General features: G+C 43.6%; 1 protein-coding gene across 1 annotated transcript in view; it reads right to left on the minus strand.

Annotated features, from left to right (window-relative positions):
• Positions 1-16,525, minus strand: part of fam120c (family with sequence similarity 120 member C) — a 32,526-nt gene extending 16,001 nt beyond the window's left edge. The window contains 10 exon segments of the mRNA XM_061673516.1: positions 1-50; positions 157-319; positions 2,788-2,921; positions 2,923-3,063; positions 3,782-3,855; positions 4,233-4,335; positions 6,524-6,652; positions 7,595-7,677; positions 7,871-8,117; positions 15,088-16,525. The exon segment at positions 1-50 is cut by the window's left edge and continues 34 nt beyond it. Coding sequence (XP_061529500.1) covers positions 1-50; positions 157-319; positions 2,788-2,921; positions 2,923-3,063; positions 3,782-3,855; positions 4,233-4,335; positions 6,524-6,652; positions 7,595-7,677; positions 7,871-8,117; positions 15,088-15,618 — 1,655 coding nt within the window. The 5' untranslated portion in view covers positions 15,619-16,525.
• Between the last annotated feature and the right edge of the window lie 284 nt (positions 16,526-16,809).

Consider the following 16,809-nt stretch of genomic DNA (forward strand, 5'->3'; position numbering starts at 1 on the left):
AGCCCTCTTCTGTGTCTGTGTTCAGCTACACGAAGAACCTCAGCACTAACCTAAAAAATAAATAAATAAATAAATAAAAATTTATTCTCTCAACACAAGCCAGCTACATTAGGTCACATTCTCTGAAAATGTGTTTGGAATACCCCCAAGACAAACCTGAGGCAGAGGGGGTGTGGTTATGTCCATGTGACTGCGCGTCGCCATAGACAGCAGTGATGGAATGCTTGACCCGCTCCCATTGCCTTGGGAACAGTCTCCAGAAGCCGAGCCCTCCCTTCCAGCAGGCTCCTCCCAGCGTGAGGACTTGTCTGTCAAATGGCTACAAGAACGGAGAACGGTTGTGGATACGTTTTCGCAATACAACTGTGAAAAGATATTGGGCTCATCTCAAGTCTCATGATGTCAACGGTCATCGCTCCTTCAAACATTGAAAGCGAACCTAAAGTTGTTCTCACGGCGTCATATTACGAAGCATCTCAATTGTCTTTAACGCGCATTGAGGTGCGAAGATAGAGCGTCGAGGAGGTTCCACGGGGTAGCTTAAATTGAGAAAAGTCTGATGTATCCTTGGTGGAATCTTGCAGCTCCCCCATGGTGACGTATGAAAATGGCCGAGTACTCGCTGGATCTTAAAATTTGCATAGTGTATATTCTGCTTTCGTCATTCTTTGAATTATTTACTTTGACGATACGTATTTTATTTAGTGCCTGTTCTGTTTGGAGCAAATCATCTTACGTTGGCTGATGGTTACTACACCTAACCAACCATCTAAGGTTTGTAGTAATTAGGTTGTCATTTTGTCAAAAGCATTTGGCCACATCATGAAAATAAAAATGTTCTGTTGGTTCTATACTGTTTTTGCATTCAACCCTATATCGCGGTTCACGCTTTTATTTTTTTATATTAATATAGATTTTTTTTGTGTTATTACAGTTGCTACTATGTTATCCATTGCCCTTGATCGCTCTCATTATATGTTTAAATGTGTTTGTTTTAAAAGTGTTTGAAGACCTTAAAAAAAATGAAGTGCTGTAAATCCTTTGAAAACATGCCGAGAGTATTTAAATAGGGTATTTCTAAATTGTGGTTCTCACTTATTGCGGGGGTGGTCTGGAACATAGCCCCAGCGATGGAGGGGGATTACTGTACTACATAAGCATCATAAAAAGATAAACATCCATCCATCCATTTTCTGTACCGCTTAGCCTCACTAGGGTCGCTATCTCCGGGCGAGAGGCAGGGTACACCTTGAACTGGACGCCAGCCAATCGCAGGGCACATATAAACCAACAACCATTCACACTCACATTCACACCTACGGGCAATTTAATCTTCAATCAACCTACCGTGCATGTTTTTGGAATGTGGGAGGAAAAAAAAAAAAACCACGCTGGCACAGGGAAAACATGCAAATTCCACACAGGCGAGGGCGGGATTTGAACCCCAGTCCTCAGAACTGTGAGGCAGATGTGCTAACCAGTCGTCCACCTGGCCAGGCACACACTTTATACATATTTACAAGTAACTCAAAAATTTTCACTGTGCGGGGTGTGGTTGGAGATGGGCTTGGGATAGACCAATCACAATTGTCTTTACATCTTAAAAGTTGTGAAGAGTAACAGCATCGGTTCATTTGTGACGTCATCTTTAGTAGACGTCCCCATGAAATGACATCATCGAAGAATGACCGGCTCATTTCCGCCAAACATTCCGACCTCCTCCTCCTGCCTCGCTCTTCTGTCAATCTCGTCGTCTCCTCGAGAGAATTTCTGGTGGGATGCGCTAGCATATCAACAGAGGGGCGGGGAGCTAGGAAGTTGCAAATAGATGACTGAGATGAGCCCATTGTTTTGTCAAAGTATGTTTTCCATTGTTGTTTTCTTAGAACCAATATTTGCGTGACAGGGTCAACAACCCATGTGGAGAGGCCCAAAATTCTTAAGTTGAAAATGTGTCCTGTGTCGATGATGAGCCCGGCACCTCCAGCCGTCTCCTTGAGAGCTGTAAATCCTTTAATCCAAAGCGACGCAACTCTACACCAAAAAGCTTGTTGACAAAAAAATCCTATCAGGCGGCAATATCTACGAGGTTGGCCCATGTCATCATGGATTTGAGATCTGGACTTTGCAAATATCAATAGTGATACCAAAATAGAAAATAAGTCGTACTAAAAACAAAAAAGGGGGCAAAATTGGTGGAAATACCCTTAAATAGGGGTGTCAAACTCATTTTTGTCACGGGCCACATCGCAGTTATGGTTCCACTCGGAGGGCCGTTATGGCTGCAAACCCATCTGAATGTATGATTGCCTCATATTATTACATATACACAAATTAATGGATAATTACTTTCGAAATCAAAAGTCAGTAAAAAGTGTTTCTTCAACTACAGTATGAATCCGATTTTAAAATTGGGGTTGGTAACAAAAAAATGCTTGCAATATCTCAATATTTTTAAAAGTGAAGCCAACTTGGAATTTTGGTATTTACAAAGTCAACGCACACTCTAGCGGGCCTCATAAAATGACGTGGAGGGGCGGTTTTGCCCCCCGGGACCACCAGTTTGACACCTGTGCCCTTAAACGTAGCAGGGAAATAAACTTTGTGACCTGCTCCTCTCCATTTTCTCTCCCAGGCCTTTCTGTGGCTGAGAATGAGCAGCCAACCCACTGTGAAACCAAAGCTCTCCTTGTGTTCACTAAAAGTATGTGTTATGCAAATAGCCGCAGCGGAATGTGATGACATGCATCCAAACCACAGTAAACACTCTTTTCATCCGTGCCTTACTTCGCATTGTTGTCATTGGGTTCATCTCCATCCGATGACGAGGAAGGCGAGGGAGAAGGACCGGACTGAGCGCCCGCGTGGTGATTGGGCAAACGCCCTCCGCCCTGAGAGGAATCGTACGGCGCCGACCAATCAGGAGAAGCCCATCTTTGCTGTCGGCGAATCATTGCAGTCTTGTGATGGCAGCGGTGGGTTCTGGAACAGAGGGGCGGAGCCGGGTCCAAATGGAGCGTTTGCAAAAGGCGGTTTGAAGCCGGTCACCTGTGGAGGAGGGAACTGATGGGGTAGGAAAGAAAGAGGGCCAAGTCTCAGGAGTAGGGCTGTCATTATTGAATATTTATTATTATTGAATATTTTTAGAACCGATTATTCTATCGATTAATCAAATTAACTGTCAAAAATGTACTTTGCATTAAAGTTTCATGCTAAATCATTTTGTCTGATTAGCGATACTATCTATTAACTGATTATTGTTATTTATTTGGTATTGTTTAAAGATTAAGTAATATGACGAGAGGTTGGTGTACTCACCAACCTTTTTGAAACAGAGCGACTTCTTGGGTATTGATCCACGTGAACGAAGGGCTACTAGTTTGATAAACACTTCTGAGGCTGCGTCAGGCTCAACTACATGTCAATCATAGGTTATTCATACTACAGCTGCAAATAATTATTTTCGTAATAGATTATTATTTTTTTCCATAAAATATGATTTAGTTACTGGTTTGGTCTATAAAATCTGCAAAAATGTTGATCATTGCTTTCCAAATTAAAAGCAGATGTTTGCAGGTCTTGAATAAACACAAAGATAACGAACTAATGCAGTATCTGCGTTCGCAATCATTTTAGGGAACTAGCTAAGTCCACAAGCTGAAGTGGCCAATCCAATCAGACTCTAGTGGGTGGGTTTGAGATGGAAAGGCTCCCCCTGATCCCTCTGCTACACAGAAAACAATCACACACAAGTTACAGACAAAGAGAAAAAGAGATCTACCTGATTTTTTCCAGGATGCATCGGTCCCATGTGGCCAGGTGGTCCCCCAAATGGAGTGGGTCCAAACCCAGGTACTGAATACACAAACATGTAATTATTAGGGATGTACAGAAATAAGTTTATTAATTTTTTTACTTAGTGGAGTCAGAGTCCCCGAGCTAATTATGTTCGGGGTCACTCCAGTAGCTGAACAACAAACAAGGGACTATTAGGAAGCAGCAGTTATGATATGCCACTTTTGTTTCCAGGCAGCCTATTAAGGCCACAAACTAACCCAAATGAAACAAGAGCTGTCCACAACTGTTAGTTGCCACTTAATGAGCTCCACCGTATCTATTGTACCTCAAAACGCAGCCTTATGGGCAACATGATCTCCAGTGTAAAAAATAAAAAAATAAAATAAAATCCACACGATCAATCAGTTTATAAACCTGATCAAGTATTTACTCACAAATGAAAGCGGGAGGTCCCACATTAAGCGATCGTGGTTTAGAGGCTGCTGAGAAATACTCCACAGCTTTCTTGAATCGATCCACCTTGTCTTCCATGCGAGACTGAAAGGAGACGGCACACCATTCACCGCTTGTTTTAGTGCTCAACACAACAATAACCCTGAGGGTTACCCGTAGATACACATTTTTAAGCTTTTGCGTGAAGTCTAGGGAAGAAACTATTTGACTTGTCTCATTTCATTGCTTGTTTGAGCCAACTGGTGGGAGGCACAGGAAGTCGCAAGGTCCGTTAAAATATGACACCACCGTTGCTCTGCCAAGTGTGAGAGCTGCCCACAAACGTCAACCTCTGACGTAAACGACCGCAAAAGCTGCTACAGCAACAATCAATCATTATTCAGTCAAGGGCTTGCGTTTGGTAGGGACAAGGGCTGGGTCTTACAGCCTGAAAATAAAATCTCAGTTTTTGTTTCACTTAAAATCAAATTCAAATTTTAAGCCATTCTCCTCACTTATAGAGAAAGCAATGACAGTCTATTCTGGGATTTGCTGTATTTCTCCTGATACTAAACAAGACTTGAAACAGCATAAACCTTCCCAGAAATATACAGTCCCCTCTAAAGGTATTGGTATGGCAAGGTCAATTCGTTTGTTTTTGTTGTATTCTGAAGACATTTGGGTTTCAGATCAAAAGATGAATATGAGACAAAAGTTCAGAATTCCAGCTTTTATTTCATGGTATTTACATCTAGATGTGTTCAACAACTCAGGACAGATCACCTTTTGTTTGGAGCCACCCACTTTTCAAGTGAGCAAAAGTATTGGAAAATACATTATTAAATTAACTTAAAGTGAATAACATTTAGTATTTGGTGGCATAACCCTAACTTGCAATAATTGCATCAAGCATGCGACTTTGACTTCACCAAACTGTTGCATTCTTCATTTGAAATGATTTTCCAGGCCTTTTCTGAAGCCTTTTTCAGTTGTTTGTTTGTTTCTGGGGGTTTCTCCCTTCAGTCTCCTCTTCAGGAGGTAAAATGCATGCTCTATTGGGTTAACGTCCGGTGATTGACTTGGCCAGTCTAAGATCCTCCACTTTTCCCCCTGATGAAGTCCTTTGTTGTGTTGGCAGTAAGTTTTGGGTCATTGTCTTATTGAATGATGAAACGTCTCCCGATTAATTTGGATGCATTTTTTCTGTAAATTGCCAGACAAAATGGTTTTGCAGACTTCAGAATTCATTCTGTTGTTACCATTATGAGTTACATCATCAATAAAGACTAGTGAGCCTGTTCCAGAAGCAGCCATGCAAGCCCAAGCCATGATATTACCACCACCATGCTTCACAGATGAGCTTTTGTGTTTTGGATCGTAAGCAGATAATTTCTTTCGCCATACTTTGGCCTTTCCATCACTTTGGTAGAGGTTAATCTTGGTCTCATCAGTCATAAAACATTGTTCCAAAACGTTTGTGGCTCATCTCTGTACTTCTTTTCAAAATTCAATCCGGCCTTCCGATTATTTTTGCTGGTGAGCGGTTTGCATCTTGTGGTATGGCCTGTATATTTCTTCTCTCGGAGTCTTCATCGAACAGTCGATTTTGATACAGTCACCCCTGCCCCGTGGAGGTTGGCAGTGATGTCACTGACTGTTGTCTTTGGGTGTTTCTCCACAACTCTCGCAATGTTTCTGTCATCTGCTCTTGATACCCTTGGCCAACATGTTTGATGTCTGTTGCTCAGTACACCAGTAGTTTCTCTTTCGTTTTCAGGGCATTCCAAATTGTTGTATTGGCTATGCCCAATGTTTGTGCAATAGCTCTAATCAATTTTCCCTCTTCTCTCAGCTTCAAAATGGTTTGCTTTTCTCCCATAGACAGCTCTCTGGTCTTTGTTTGCTTAACAGCAAATGCAGTTTTCACAGGTGAAACCCAAAGCCAAAAACAAGCACTATCTAATGTTTAAGTAGTCAATCTAAAAGGCAACAACTGAGCAACTACAAACACCTACCAGTTACATGTTCCAATACTTTTGCTCACTTGAAAAGTGGGTGGCTTCAAACAAAAGGAGTTCTGTCCTGAGTTGTTTAACACATCCAGATATAAATACCATGAAATAAAAGCTGGAATTCAGTCAAAACATGTAAGCACAATCGCCAATAAATTCAAATTTAAATGTTCAACAATTTAACATTCAAATGAACTGAGTCACGGTGCTTTGTGTCCATGAATATTCAGATTAATACAATACTAGTTATTCAAGCAAGTTGATGAACATACATGACCCACCGGTGACTGTTTGAAGACATCTCTGGCGATGGCGTCCAGGTTTCCAAGGTCTTTAAGTGAGGAGACGTACTCTGACACAGCCTTGATCACCACTTCACAGGGTGGCAGCACCAATTGATGGGCTCGCACCTGTCATGGCAGCAGTGCAACAAGGCCGTATGTAGCTTATGGAGTTGGATAGAGAGTTTGGAAATCGACCAGAATTTTCTGCAAAATGATGCCTATGAAGGCATCTGAAGACTTCAACAAACCCTGTGAAACTTTAACTCAGTGAGCATCTAAAGGATTAACACCACAAGTATGTTTCACTTTGTGGGAAAGCAATATGTACATTGCTGTCCTGGCTGCTCAGTACAACATGGCTAAAGGAAAGAGGCCGGTACACGAGAAAAAGAGCAGAGTTTAGTCTTCATGGAAGAAACCAAGTACTAATTTTACTACTCTGCATATTTGTCATTGTGTCATCCAAGTTAATGGCATGTTATTGTTTTGACCGTTTAATTTTTTACAAGTTAAAAATTATGAAATGCTGCTTTAAAAAATTGGCTGTGCACTTAAAGTTTAAAGCAACTATCTCCATTTCATTTATTTTCTAGGCTAAAATGAATTCACAAATGGGAGGTCAGACAGTGTGGCTCGAGGCTCCACTGTACTTGAGATGGACAAATTGGCGATCACAATTGAGGGAACTGAAATAGACGAACAGAACATGGTCTTCCTTAAACGGTTACCAGAATTGGAAGCAGAGCATTGTACAATAAGTCTCAGTAATATACCGATGGGTGTGTGTAACATAAGCATTAATTGATGAATTAATTGAATGAGTAAGAGGTGCATCATACAACTTCTGTAAATAGTGTCAATTGTATCATTTACAATAACATTTCCTATCCATCAGTATATGTGATTACACATTTAATATCTGCAACAAGACTTTGCCAGAGAATAAAGGTACTGCTTGAAGCAAGATTAGCTTCAGATAAATGACCATTTTCGTATTTTTTCAACATTTTCACGTTTATTGTCACAGAATCTACTTTGTTTGTGCAAGACTTTACAGGGATATCGTACCTTGAGAGATGCTAGTGGGTGTTCTGGTCCCAGCAGGCTCCAGTGGAAGGCAGCCAGGTCTTCATCAGGCAGAATATGATTTCCTTCAGAAAAACACAGAGCGAGAGAGAGAGAGAGAGAGAGACAAAATTAACAAAAAATAACTTTCAAACGCTTATTGGGTAAATGAACAACGTACAGAGACACGATCGATGTAGGCGTGTGCGCTTCAGAGAGTGTGTCAAAGAGCGGCAAGCGTGCACGTTGGAAATTGCGTCGGAGTAGGCCGCTTCTTACCCAGCAGAGCAGCGAAGCAGGGCAGATGCTGTGTCTTTAGCCCAAGCTGCCTGGCGGCTTCAGACAGCAGATACTGGTGTGTGGTCAGGTTTTTGCCATTCCAGCTCAGTTTGAGCGCGTGTGAGGAGAAATAGGCGGGCACATTGCACAACGCAAATTCTGAATCCTGAGCGATCAGGCCAGCGAATCCATAGTCCCTGTAGAGAGACAGCACTTCCTGGTGATGATCCTCCAAAGTCTGTACAACCTGTAGAAAGAGCAGACAAAGTCATCTGTGCCTTTTAAACCATATTTTTGGTGCATTCGCCAGCAGAAAGACGACGACCAATAACTTACGTCCAAGATCTACTTATCATTTCTTCAAAATGTCTGATGTCTCTTGAACTATGATTAGGTTGCTTTTAATGCTCGACAAAAACCTGTTGCACTTTCATTAAAGCTTTTCACATTTAGTTCAACCTGATTACTGGAGTAGCTGTGTCCAGTCCGCACGCTTGTAAATTCTCCCGCAAGCAGACAAAATAAAGGGGGGGGGGGGGGCGGGGAGAAATTATCCCATGCAAGATTCTGCAAACAAAAGCTCACGTATCCAATCCCCACAAACCAGTGTCTTCTTGCCAATGTATGGCGATACTGGGATGTACATGTCACAGTCAATTGTAATTAAACATAAGAAAATGTCATGAACTACCGGTATCAATACTGTTCGTTTGTACTCGCAAAAATGCTCCGATACTATGACACTGATACCACTTCACCGACCTGACATACAACCTTCCAAGTAGGAGCTACGTCAGCCATGTGGAGATACTTAAATGTACGTAAATACATATGACAACACTTTTAAGTGACTGCAGTATGGCGGATTGTAAAGACAGATCAGTTTAATCAAGCTTGACTCCATTGTACACGTTTATATTGTTAAGACAGTCAAGTACATCATCATAATTTGAAGTCACCCTAAATTATGATGAACTTTGTTTGAGAGTTGAAGTTGGATGTTAAAATGTCAATAATGTTTAAAGTTTACTCTAAAAAGTTCTATATTTGAGTGAAACGTATGCCATGTTCAAGAAAGCTTTGTGTTCTTGAACAATATTTGACAAATTTTCACCACAGTTGCAAGGCGTGATTGCTTTATGTATGGGTAGTTGTTATTGACCAATAGTCAAATGTAAGTACTTCTAATCGTACCCGGACTGAAAAAAAAAAAGAGGCAGCACCGCATCCCGATCATTAAGTTTATGGGAAAAGAGACTTTACCCCATCTAGCAAAGTTTGCGCATCAGTTGTGTTGTGGATACTGTATGAAAGAAAGAAAACGCAAGCCAGATTTTCAATTGTTACATCCAATAAAATGAAGTAAGTAAATAAATAATGCTGTACACTGAGGGGATTTATGGGTTATCCTTTGTCAACTAGCGTCAAAAAAAGAACGATGTCTCTGAATAGTTGGATGCCGTTTAATTCAATGACACTATTAAGAGAGAGGATGCCCCAGACTTGTGAACTGCTTAAGACGAGACATAATCCTGAGATGGTCACACACCGGGTATCTATTCAAAGCTACTTTGTTGTTTAACTGAGGTGCAGAAGGATACTAATGCAACGTATTACCATCTTAGCTTGATTACGTGAATACTAATGGTGAAAACACAATACGATATCCTTTTCATACGCAACGTGTCGTTCCCTACATGCTGATAAGCAAACAAAGAGGCAAAAAAAAAAAAAAAAAAAAAAAAAAAGACTGCTACACTACAGATGAACCCCTTGTGGGAATCACTGGTGTGAGTGTATTTATCTTCTCTTTGATGAAAAGGTCACACGTTTCGTTTCCTACTTCCTGTGAATCATGTTATACAATTATTTGGTGCAAAGTACAAGTCTCTTAATTGCCGCTGTCTGGTAAATATTTCTAAAAAAATTTATGGCAGCTCCAGGGGAACTTCAAATATGTCAGAGTATATTTTCAATTGCCATGCAAAAACAAAACTCACGCAAGACCTCAGAAATAATTAGATTTGACTAATTAGTAGGCTTTACACGATCACGATTTTTGGGGCCGATCACCAAGTTTTAAAAAAAAACGCTAACAGATCACCGAGCCGATCACAAGATGGAGCAATGTGTCTATTTACATGACTTGTTCATTTATTGTACTACCCAAATTGCCACTAGAGCTGCGCGCAGCTATAATCTGGGCCTCGCACACCGGCCGCGTTGGGGTACTTGCAGTTTGAGGTCCTGGCAGGTTGGGGTATTGGCATGATGAAGCGCCGCAAATTCCACCCGGGCGGTAGCTTGGACACCACGCTTTAGGACATAAATGTGGGCCATACAATACTGGGGGATGGCCCCTAGGGCATAGGTAGGACACCACTGCTGTTGGACAAGTGCGTACAAAGCCTTCTCAAAGGTTACATTGAGATAATGCAGGTGACACAATAATGGGGGATGGCCCCCAAATGTCCCCCAGGCCATAGGTCGACACCCCTGCTGCAGGACAAATGCAAAACTACGACCCATGCAAATGTTGCAAAAAGGTCCGGCCAAACAAAATGGGAGAACCGGCTGCAAATGACCCCTGGGCCATAGGTTGAACACCACGGCTGTCTGAACCGCAAAGGTCACACAATAATGGGGGATGGCCACCAAATGTCCCCCAGTCCATAGATAGGACACCACTCCTGTTAGACATATGCAAAGCCTTTTCAAAGGTTATATTGACTAAATGCGGGTGGTGAAAGAAGGTAATGAACTCTTAGGCCTACTACACTACTGTATGTATTGTCAGTAATGATGGTCGGACTTGTAACTACTGTGAATGTTACATTTACAAGGCCGTAGATCATTTTCGTTGAGTTTAGGATAGGACATGGGTTGTAATTACAATTTTGTTCGTGTGGGGGTGTTACACGCAAGTGGGAATCTCCGTAGGGGTAGGCGCAACGTAGCGCAAATAGGTCTGATGAACTGTCACCATGTTCTGTTTTCGGCAACCTCAGAAAAGCTACAGTTGAAGAGGCGCCACCGGCATATAGTAGGACCGCTTTTGACTAACTTTTAATGGCTTTTGATAACTTTAAAAGCTTTTGATAACTTTGAATGTCCCATGTCTTGAGATGATACACACCAAGTTTGAAGTGAATCGGATAAAAGCTGTAGGAGGAGTTCGCAAAAGTATAAACCCTGAAAAGATTTCGCACTTTTTTCCTCCAAAACGTCATAGGTCCCTTCCTGTTGGAATTACGATATCGGCCGCGCTGACTTTTTTGTGCGTCTGGGTCCCCTCTATATGCGTACCAATTTTCAGACCCGTAGGTCATACGGATCACCGAGTTCGCCTTTGATGTACTTTCGGCATCGTTCTAGGTGGCGCTGTCGAGCCATTTATAGGTAATCGCGCCCGAAAACCGGAAATTAAATTTTTTTTCACCAGGCCCAATGTGTGTGCCAAATTTTGTGAGTTTTCGTGCACATTTAGTGCCTCAAAAATGGCTTTGTTGTTCATGACTAAAATAATAATAAGAAGAAGAACTTCTACAAAAACAATAGGGACCTTGCAGGTCTACCTGCTTGGGCCCCAGTGAAGTTGGGACGCTGTGTTAAACATAAAGAAAAACAGAATACAATGATTTGCAAATGATGTTCAACCTATATTTAATAATTTATTTAATACACTACAAAGACAAGATATTTAATGTTCAAACTGATAAACTATTGTTTTTAGCAAATAATCATTAATTTCGAATTTTATGGCTGCAACACGTTCCAAAAAAGCTCGGACAGGTGGCAAAAAAGAATGAGAAAGTTGAGTAATGCTCATCAAACACCTGTTTGGAACATCCCAAAGGTGAACAGGCTAATTGGGAACAGGTGGGTGCCATGATTGGGTCTAAAAGGAGCTTCCCTGAATTGCTCAGTCATTCACAAGCAAAGATGGGGCGAGGTTCACCTCTGTGAACAAGTGCGTGAGAAAATAGTCTGACAGTTTAAGGACAATGTTCCTCAACGTACAACTGCAAGGAATTTAGGGATTTCATCATCTACGGTCCATAAAATCATCAAAAAGTTCAGAGAATCTGGAGAAATCACTGCATGTAAGCGGGAAGCCCGAAAACCAACATTTGAATGCCCGTAACCTTCAATCCCTCAGGCGGCACTGCATCAAAAACCGACATCAACGTGTAAAGGATGTCGCCACATGGGCTCAGGAACACTTCAGAAAACCAATGTCAGTAAATACAGTTCGGCGCTACATCCGTAAGTGCAACTTGAAACTCTACTATGCAAAGCAAAAGGCATTTATCAACACCACCCTGCAACGCCGCCGGCATCTCTGGGCCCAAGCTCATCTAAGATGGATTGATGCAAAGTGGAAAAGTGTTCTGTGGTCCGACAAGTCCACATTTCAAATTTATGGATGTTGTGTTCTCCGGGCCAAAGAGGAAAAGAACCATCCGGACTGTTATGGACACAAAGTTCAAAAGCCAGCATCTGTGATGGTATGGGGCTGTGTTAGTGCCAATGGCATGGGTAACTTACATCTTATCTGTGAAGGCACCATTAATGCTGAAAGGTACATCCAGGTTTTGGAGAAACATATGCTGCCATCCAAGCGACGTCTTTTTCATGGACACCCCTGCTTATTTCAGTAAAACAATGCCAAACCATATTCTGCACGTGTTACACAACAGCTTGGCTTTGGAGTAAAAGAGTGCGGGTACTAGAGTGGCCTGTCTGCAGTCCAGACCTGTTTTTCATTGAAAATGTGTGGCGCTTTATGACTATGACAACGGAGACCACGGACTGTTGAACAGCTGAAGCTGTACATCAAGCAAGAATGTGAAAGAATTCCACCTACAAAGCTTCAACAATTTGTGTCCTCAGTTCCCAAACGTTTATTGAATGTTGTTAAAAGAAAAGGTGATGTCACGCAGTGGTAAACATGACCCTGTCCCAGCTTTTTTTGGACGTGTCGCAGCCATAAAATACTAAGTTAATGATTATTTGCTAAAAACAATCAAGTTTATCATTTTGAACATTACATATCTTGTCTTTGTAGTGTATTCAATTAAATATAGGTTGAACATGATTTGCAAATCATTGTATTCTGTGTTTATGTTTCGCACAACGTCCCAACCTCATTGGAATTGGGGTTGTATATACTTGTGTCCTGTATACTGGATCCATCCATCCATTTTCTGTACAGCTTATCCTCACAAGGGTTGCCGGCGTGCTGGAGCCCGTCGGAGCTCAAATTATTCTCTAGCATTTTAGACAAAAGTTAGAACACAAATCTCGGGGGCATTCAAGGATTGGCCACTGACATAGGTTTAGGTCAAATCAACATTACATGACAGACATAATGGGTGCTAACTTACTGTAATTAAATTACTTTATTGCAATTAAACTATTAAATACTGTTAATGACATGCTTACTGCGGCACGGTGGACGACTGGTTAGAGCGTCAGCCTCACAGTTCTGAGGACCCGGGTTCAATCCCCGGCCCTGCCTGTGTGGAGTTTGCATGTTCTCCCCGTGCCTGCGTGGGTTTTCTCCGGGCACTCCGGTTTCCTCCCACATCCCAAAAACATGCATTAATTGGAGACTCTTAATTGCCCGTAGGCATGACTGTGAGTGCGAATGGTTGTTTGTTTCTATGTGCCCTGCGATTGGCTGGCAACCAGTTCAGGGTGTACCTCGCCTCCTGCCCGATGACAGCTGGGATAGGCTCCAGCATGCCCGCGACCCTAGTGAGGAGAAGCGGCTCAGAAAATGGATGGATGGATGGACATGCTTACTCTAACTTTCTTACTGTCCCTACTATATAGACGGTGTTGTCCAGAGTTCGAGTCAGCTTGACCCCCCCCCCCCCCCCACGCTGTGTTGCTTGAAAGCGGCATGCACCTCCTCGTGTACATTCTTCAGGTGCTCGATCAAATGTGTTGTGAAGCATTTAGATGACGTTCCTCACGACGTACTTCAATTGTGCACAGACTGCAAATAACTAGCGTGTTGTTTGTCTGAGACACCGCAAAATAGTCCCTCACCGATGACGTGTTTTTTCCACCGACAAGATTGAAAAAACTTTATTGGCCATCAGATAGTTACCGTACTGTGCAACAAGAAACGTGACAAGGCTAAAAATAAACTAGCTTTTGGATTCATACGCGACGAAGACGCAGAGTTAAATGTCTTGTGCAGAGCCGATAGTTGATGTCATTGATCGGATCGGCGTCTTATGACATGTAAGCCGATAAGCATAAAATGCTAATTATCGGCCGATACCGATAACACCGATCAGATCGGCGTAAAGTCTAATTAGCACTGCTGAAATGTAAACAAGGCATAAATTGATTCATGATTGAATCCTTCCATGCCTACATTCAATGTCCAAACATATGAAATACTCTAAAAATCCACTGTGTTGCACTAAGGCCTAATAAATTGACGACCCAGTCAGCAATTCTTCAACAATGTATGTCAAGTTCACAGAGTTCATGTAATGTAATACATAGGCGACCAAGTCAACTTGTGAGCCTGTTTTTAGTTTTACATGAGGAAAACGGTGACTGCGAGCCAGTTAAAGCTAAACAATTAGTTTTCCAGGAAATATTTGGCTTCTGCTACATTTGTGATCTACTGGTTACATGAAAAACAGTAAAGGCGTGATTTTTAACATCCCAAAAGTGGCCATGATGGAAAGGTGGCAATAGTTCCTCACAAGCTGAGCACTATAAAAGTTAACCAAAAAGGGAAACCATCTTGTGTGTAGAGAAGACATCAAAACTGTATTGAAAATAATTGGCAGTAGAGGTGCAACAAATAATGGACTGACGACTAATTGATTACCAAATTGACAACTGTTTTGATAAATCGATTGTTTAGAGGCCTTGTTTAACTTAAAATTGTGTAAATCCTCGAAATTTCACCCTCTCAGTAAATATTGTCCAATTTTTGTAGGACTCAGGAAAATAATAAGTTAGTTGCAGCGCTGATTGACAGTTAAAATATATATATATATATATATATATATATATATATATATATATTCCCCCCCCCCCCCCTTGTGAAGTTCAGATTATGTACTTTTTACTTGGGTGAGAGCCAGTTATCTGTATCTGTACTTCTACCACCACAAATGACAAAAACCTGGAAGAGAAGGTCCAAATGAGCAGCATAATCAATCGGCGGCGACCCAATTGCTCACCCTCACTCGGAAGCGGAACATGGCGAGGCGGATACAGTGGCTGAGGCAGGCCGGGGGCAGGAACCATGCTCGGGGAGGCGGTGTGGCCTTGCTGCCGACGTGGTTGACGATGAGTTGCGCAGTCTGCCGCTGGCCCTGAGCTCGCCGCGCCCACTCGGGCCAGCGCTCCTTCCCCAGCGTGCCGTTGAACACCACCACCAGCTCCAGGCCCCCCTGGAACAAACAGGCCTGCGACAGGGCGGCCAGGTAGCCCAGCATGGCGTTCCACTGGCCGCCGCACACCCAGTCCGTCTGGTAGCCGCCGTAGAGGCGCTGCAGGCCGGAGTCGGCGTCGACGAGGATCCTGGCGGGCGGGGGCGGCGGAGGCGGGGGAGGCATGGGCCCGGGGTGGTGCAGGTGGTGAGGGTGAGGGTGGTGATGGTGGTGAGGGGGCTGGCGGGCCGCGGTACGGGCGAGCTTGAGCAGGTCCACGGGCACCGCGGCGCCGGGACATCGCTTCTCCAGATACTCCTGGAAGCCCTGCACGCCCATGACGGTGGTGTTGAGCCTGTGCGTGTGGCCGGGAGCGGGCTCGGAATACGTTCGGTACGCCGTGTTTGCAACGGGATGAGGGGCGAGACGAGCTAGGCGACTGCGAGCTAACCGTCTCCCGACCGAAGTAGTGACAAGTGGGGTGGCTTTAGCCTGCCAAGAAGCCCGCACCCGAACGAGTGACGAGACGAATCACCCGTGTGATTGTGGCTGATGAGTTACGTCCACCACCCCCCAGTCAAAAATAAGAGTCAAATTTAGATCTAGTCGTGGCTGCGGAGTGCCGTGTCCATCTCTGTGGATTCTGGCCCACAAGGCCAGTGTAGCTACGACTGGTTGTCAGTTTTTACTCCATCCACAACATCGCTAGCTCCCGAAGACACAGTCGCCCCCGCGGTGGTGTCAAAAAGTGGCCGAGAAATGCCCACACATGAAATGGATGCGAAACTGCGCACTACTAGTTAGCCGAGCTGGATGGCCACTTCGCGGACATGTTAAACCGAGCGGCTAGCTCAACTGTTTCAACTGACAGCGACCATTTTTTCCCCCCGTACAGTCAACTCAAAACCGGGTTACGTTTCCGCATTTGGGTGGCCCGCTTTAAAATACGAACTAGAATCAACGCGCAACGCACACGTCGTCGTGTCTGCGTGGCTGTGCTTGTATTTGCTGTGTGTGCGTGTGTGTGTGGCTAGCTGCTGCTGCTGGCTGGCTGGCAGGGTCCCCGGCGTGATTTGGACGCGGAAGGAATGAGATGGATGTTTAACGGAATAAAAAGAAAGGAAATGAAAAGAAAAGCCCGATTGTGGCTCCCTCGCTGTCGTCCACGCTCACGGCTTGCTCATATTGCGGAGGGGAACCTTACTTCCAAGCGACATCGGCCATCTTGCGACTTCCTCGCGGCCCAGCCGAGTGGGAGAGAGGGCGGAGGCAGGAAGGGAGGGAGGGAGGCGCCACCGCGGGGTATCATGGGAAATGCAGTACAAAGCTGACTTCACCTCCATTTTACAACAGGGGACCGACATTGAGAAAATAACTACAACTACCGTCGCCGCGGAGCGACCTTTTGGACCAAGCTCGTAAAGCGCAGAGGCGATTTTTCCCGAAAGTGTTCGAAGTCATAATGAAATGTGCAAACGGCTTTATTGTTACTCCATCAAAATGCGGTCTGCGAGTGTCTTTCCCAACATG

The sequence above is a fragment of the Phycodurus eques genome, chromosome 1 (assembly GCF_024500275.1).
Source record: "Phycodurus eques isolate BA_2022a chromosome 1, UOR_Pequ_1.1, whole genome shotgun sequence".
Lineage (NCBI taxonomy): Eukaryota > Metazoa > Chordata > Actinopteri > Syngnathiformes > Syngnathidae > Phycodurus > Phycodurus eques.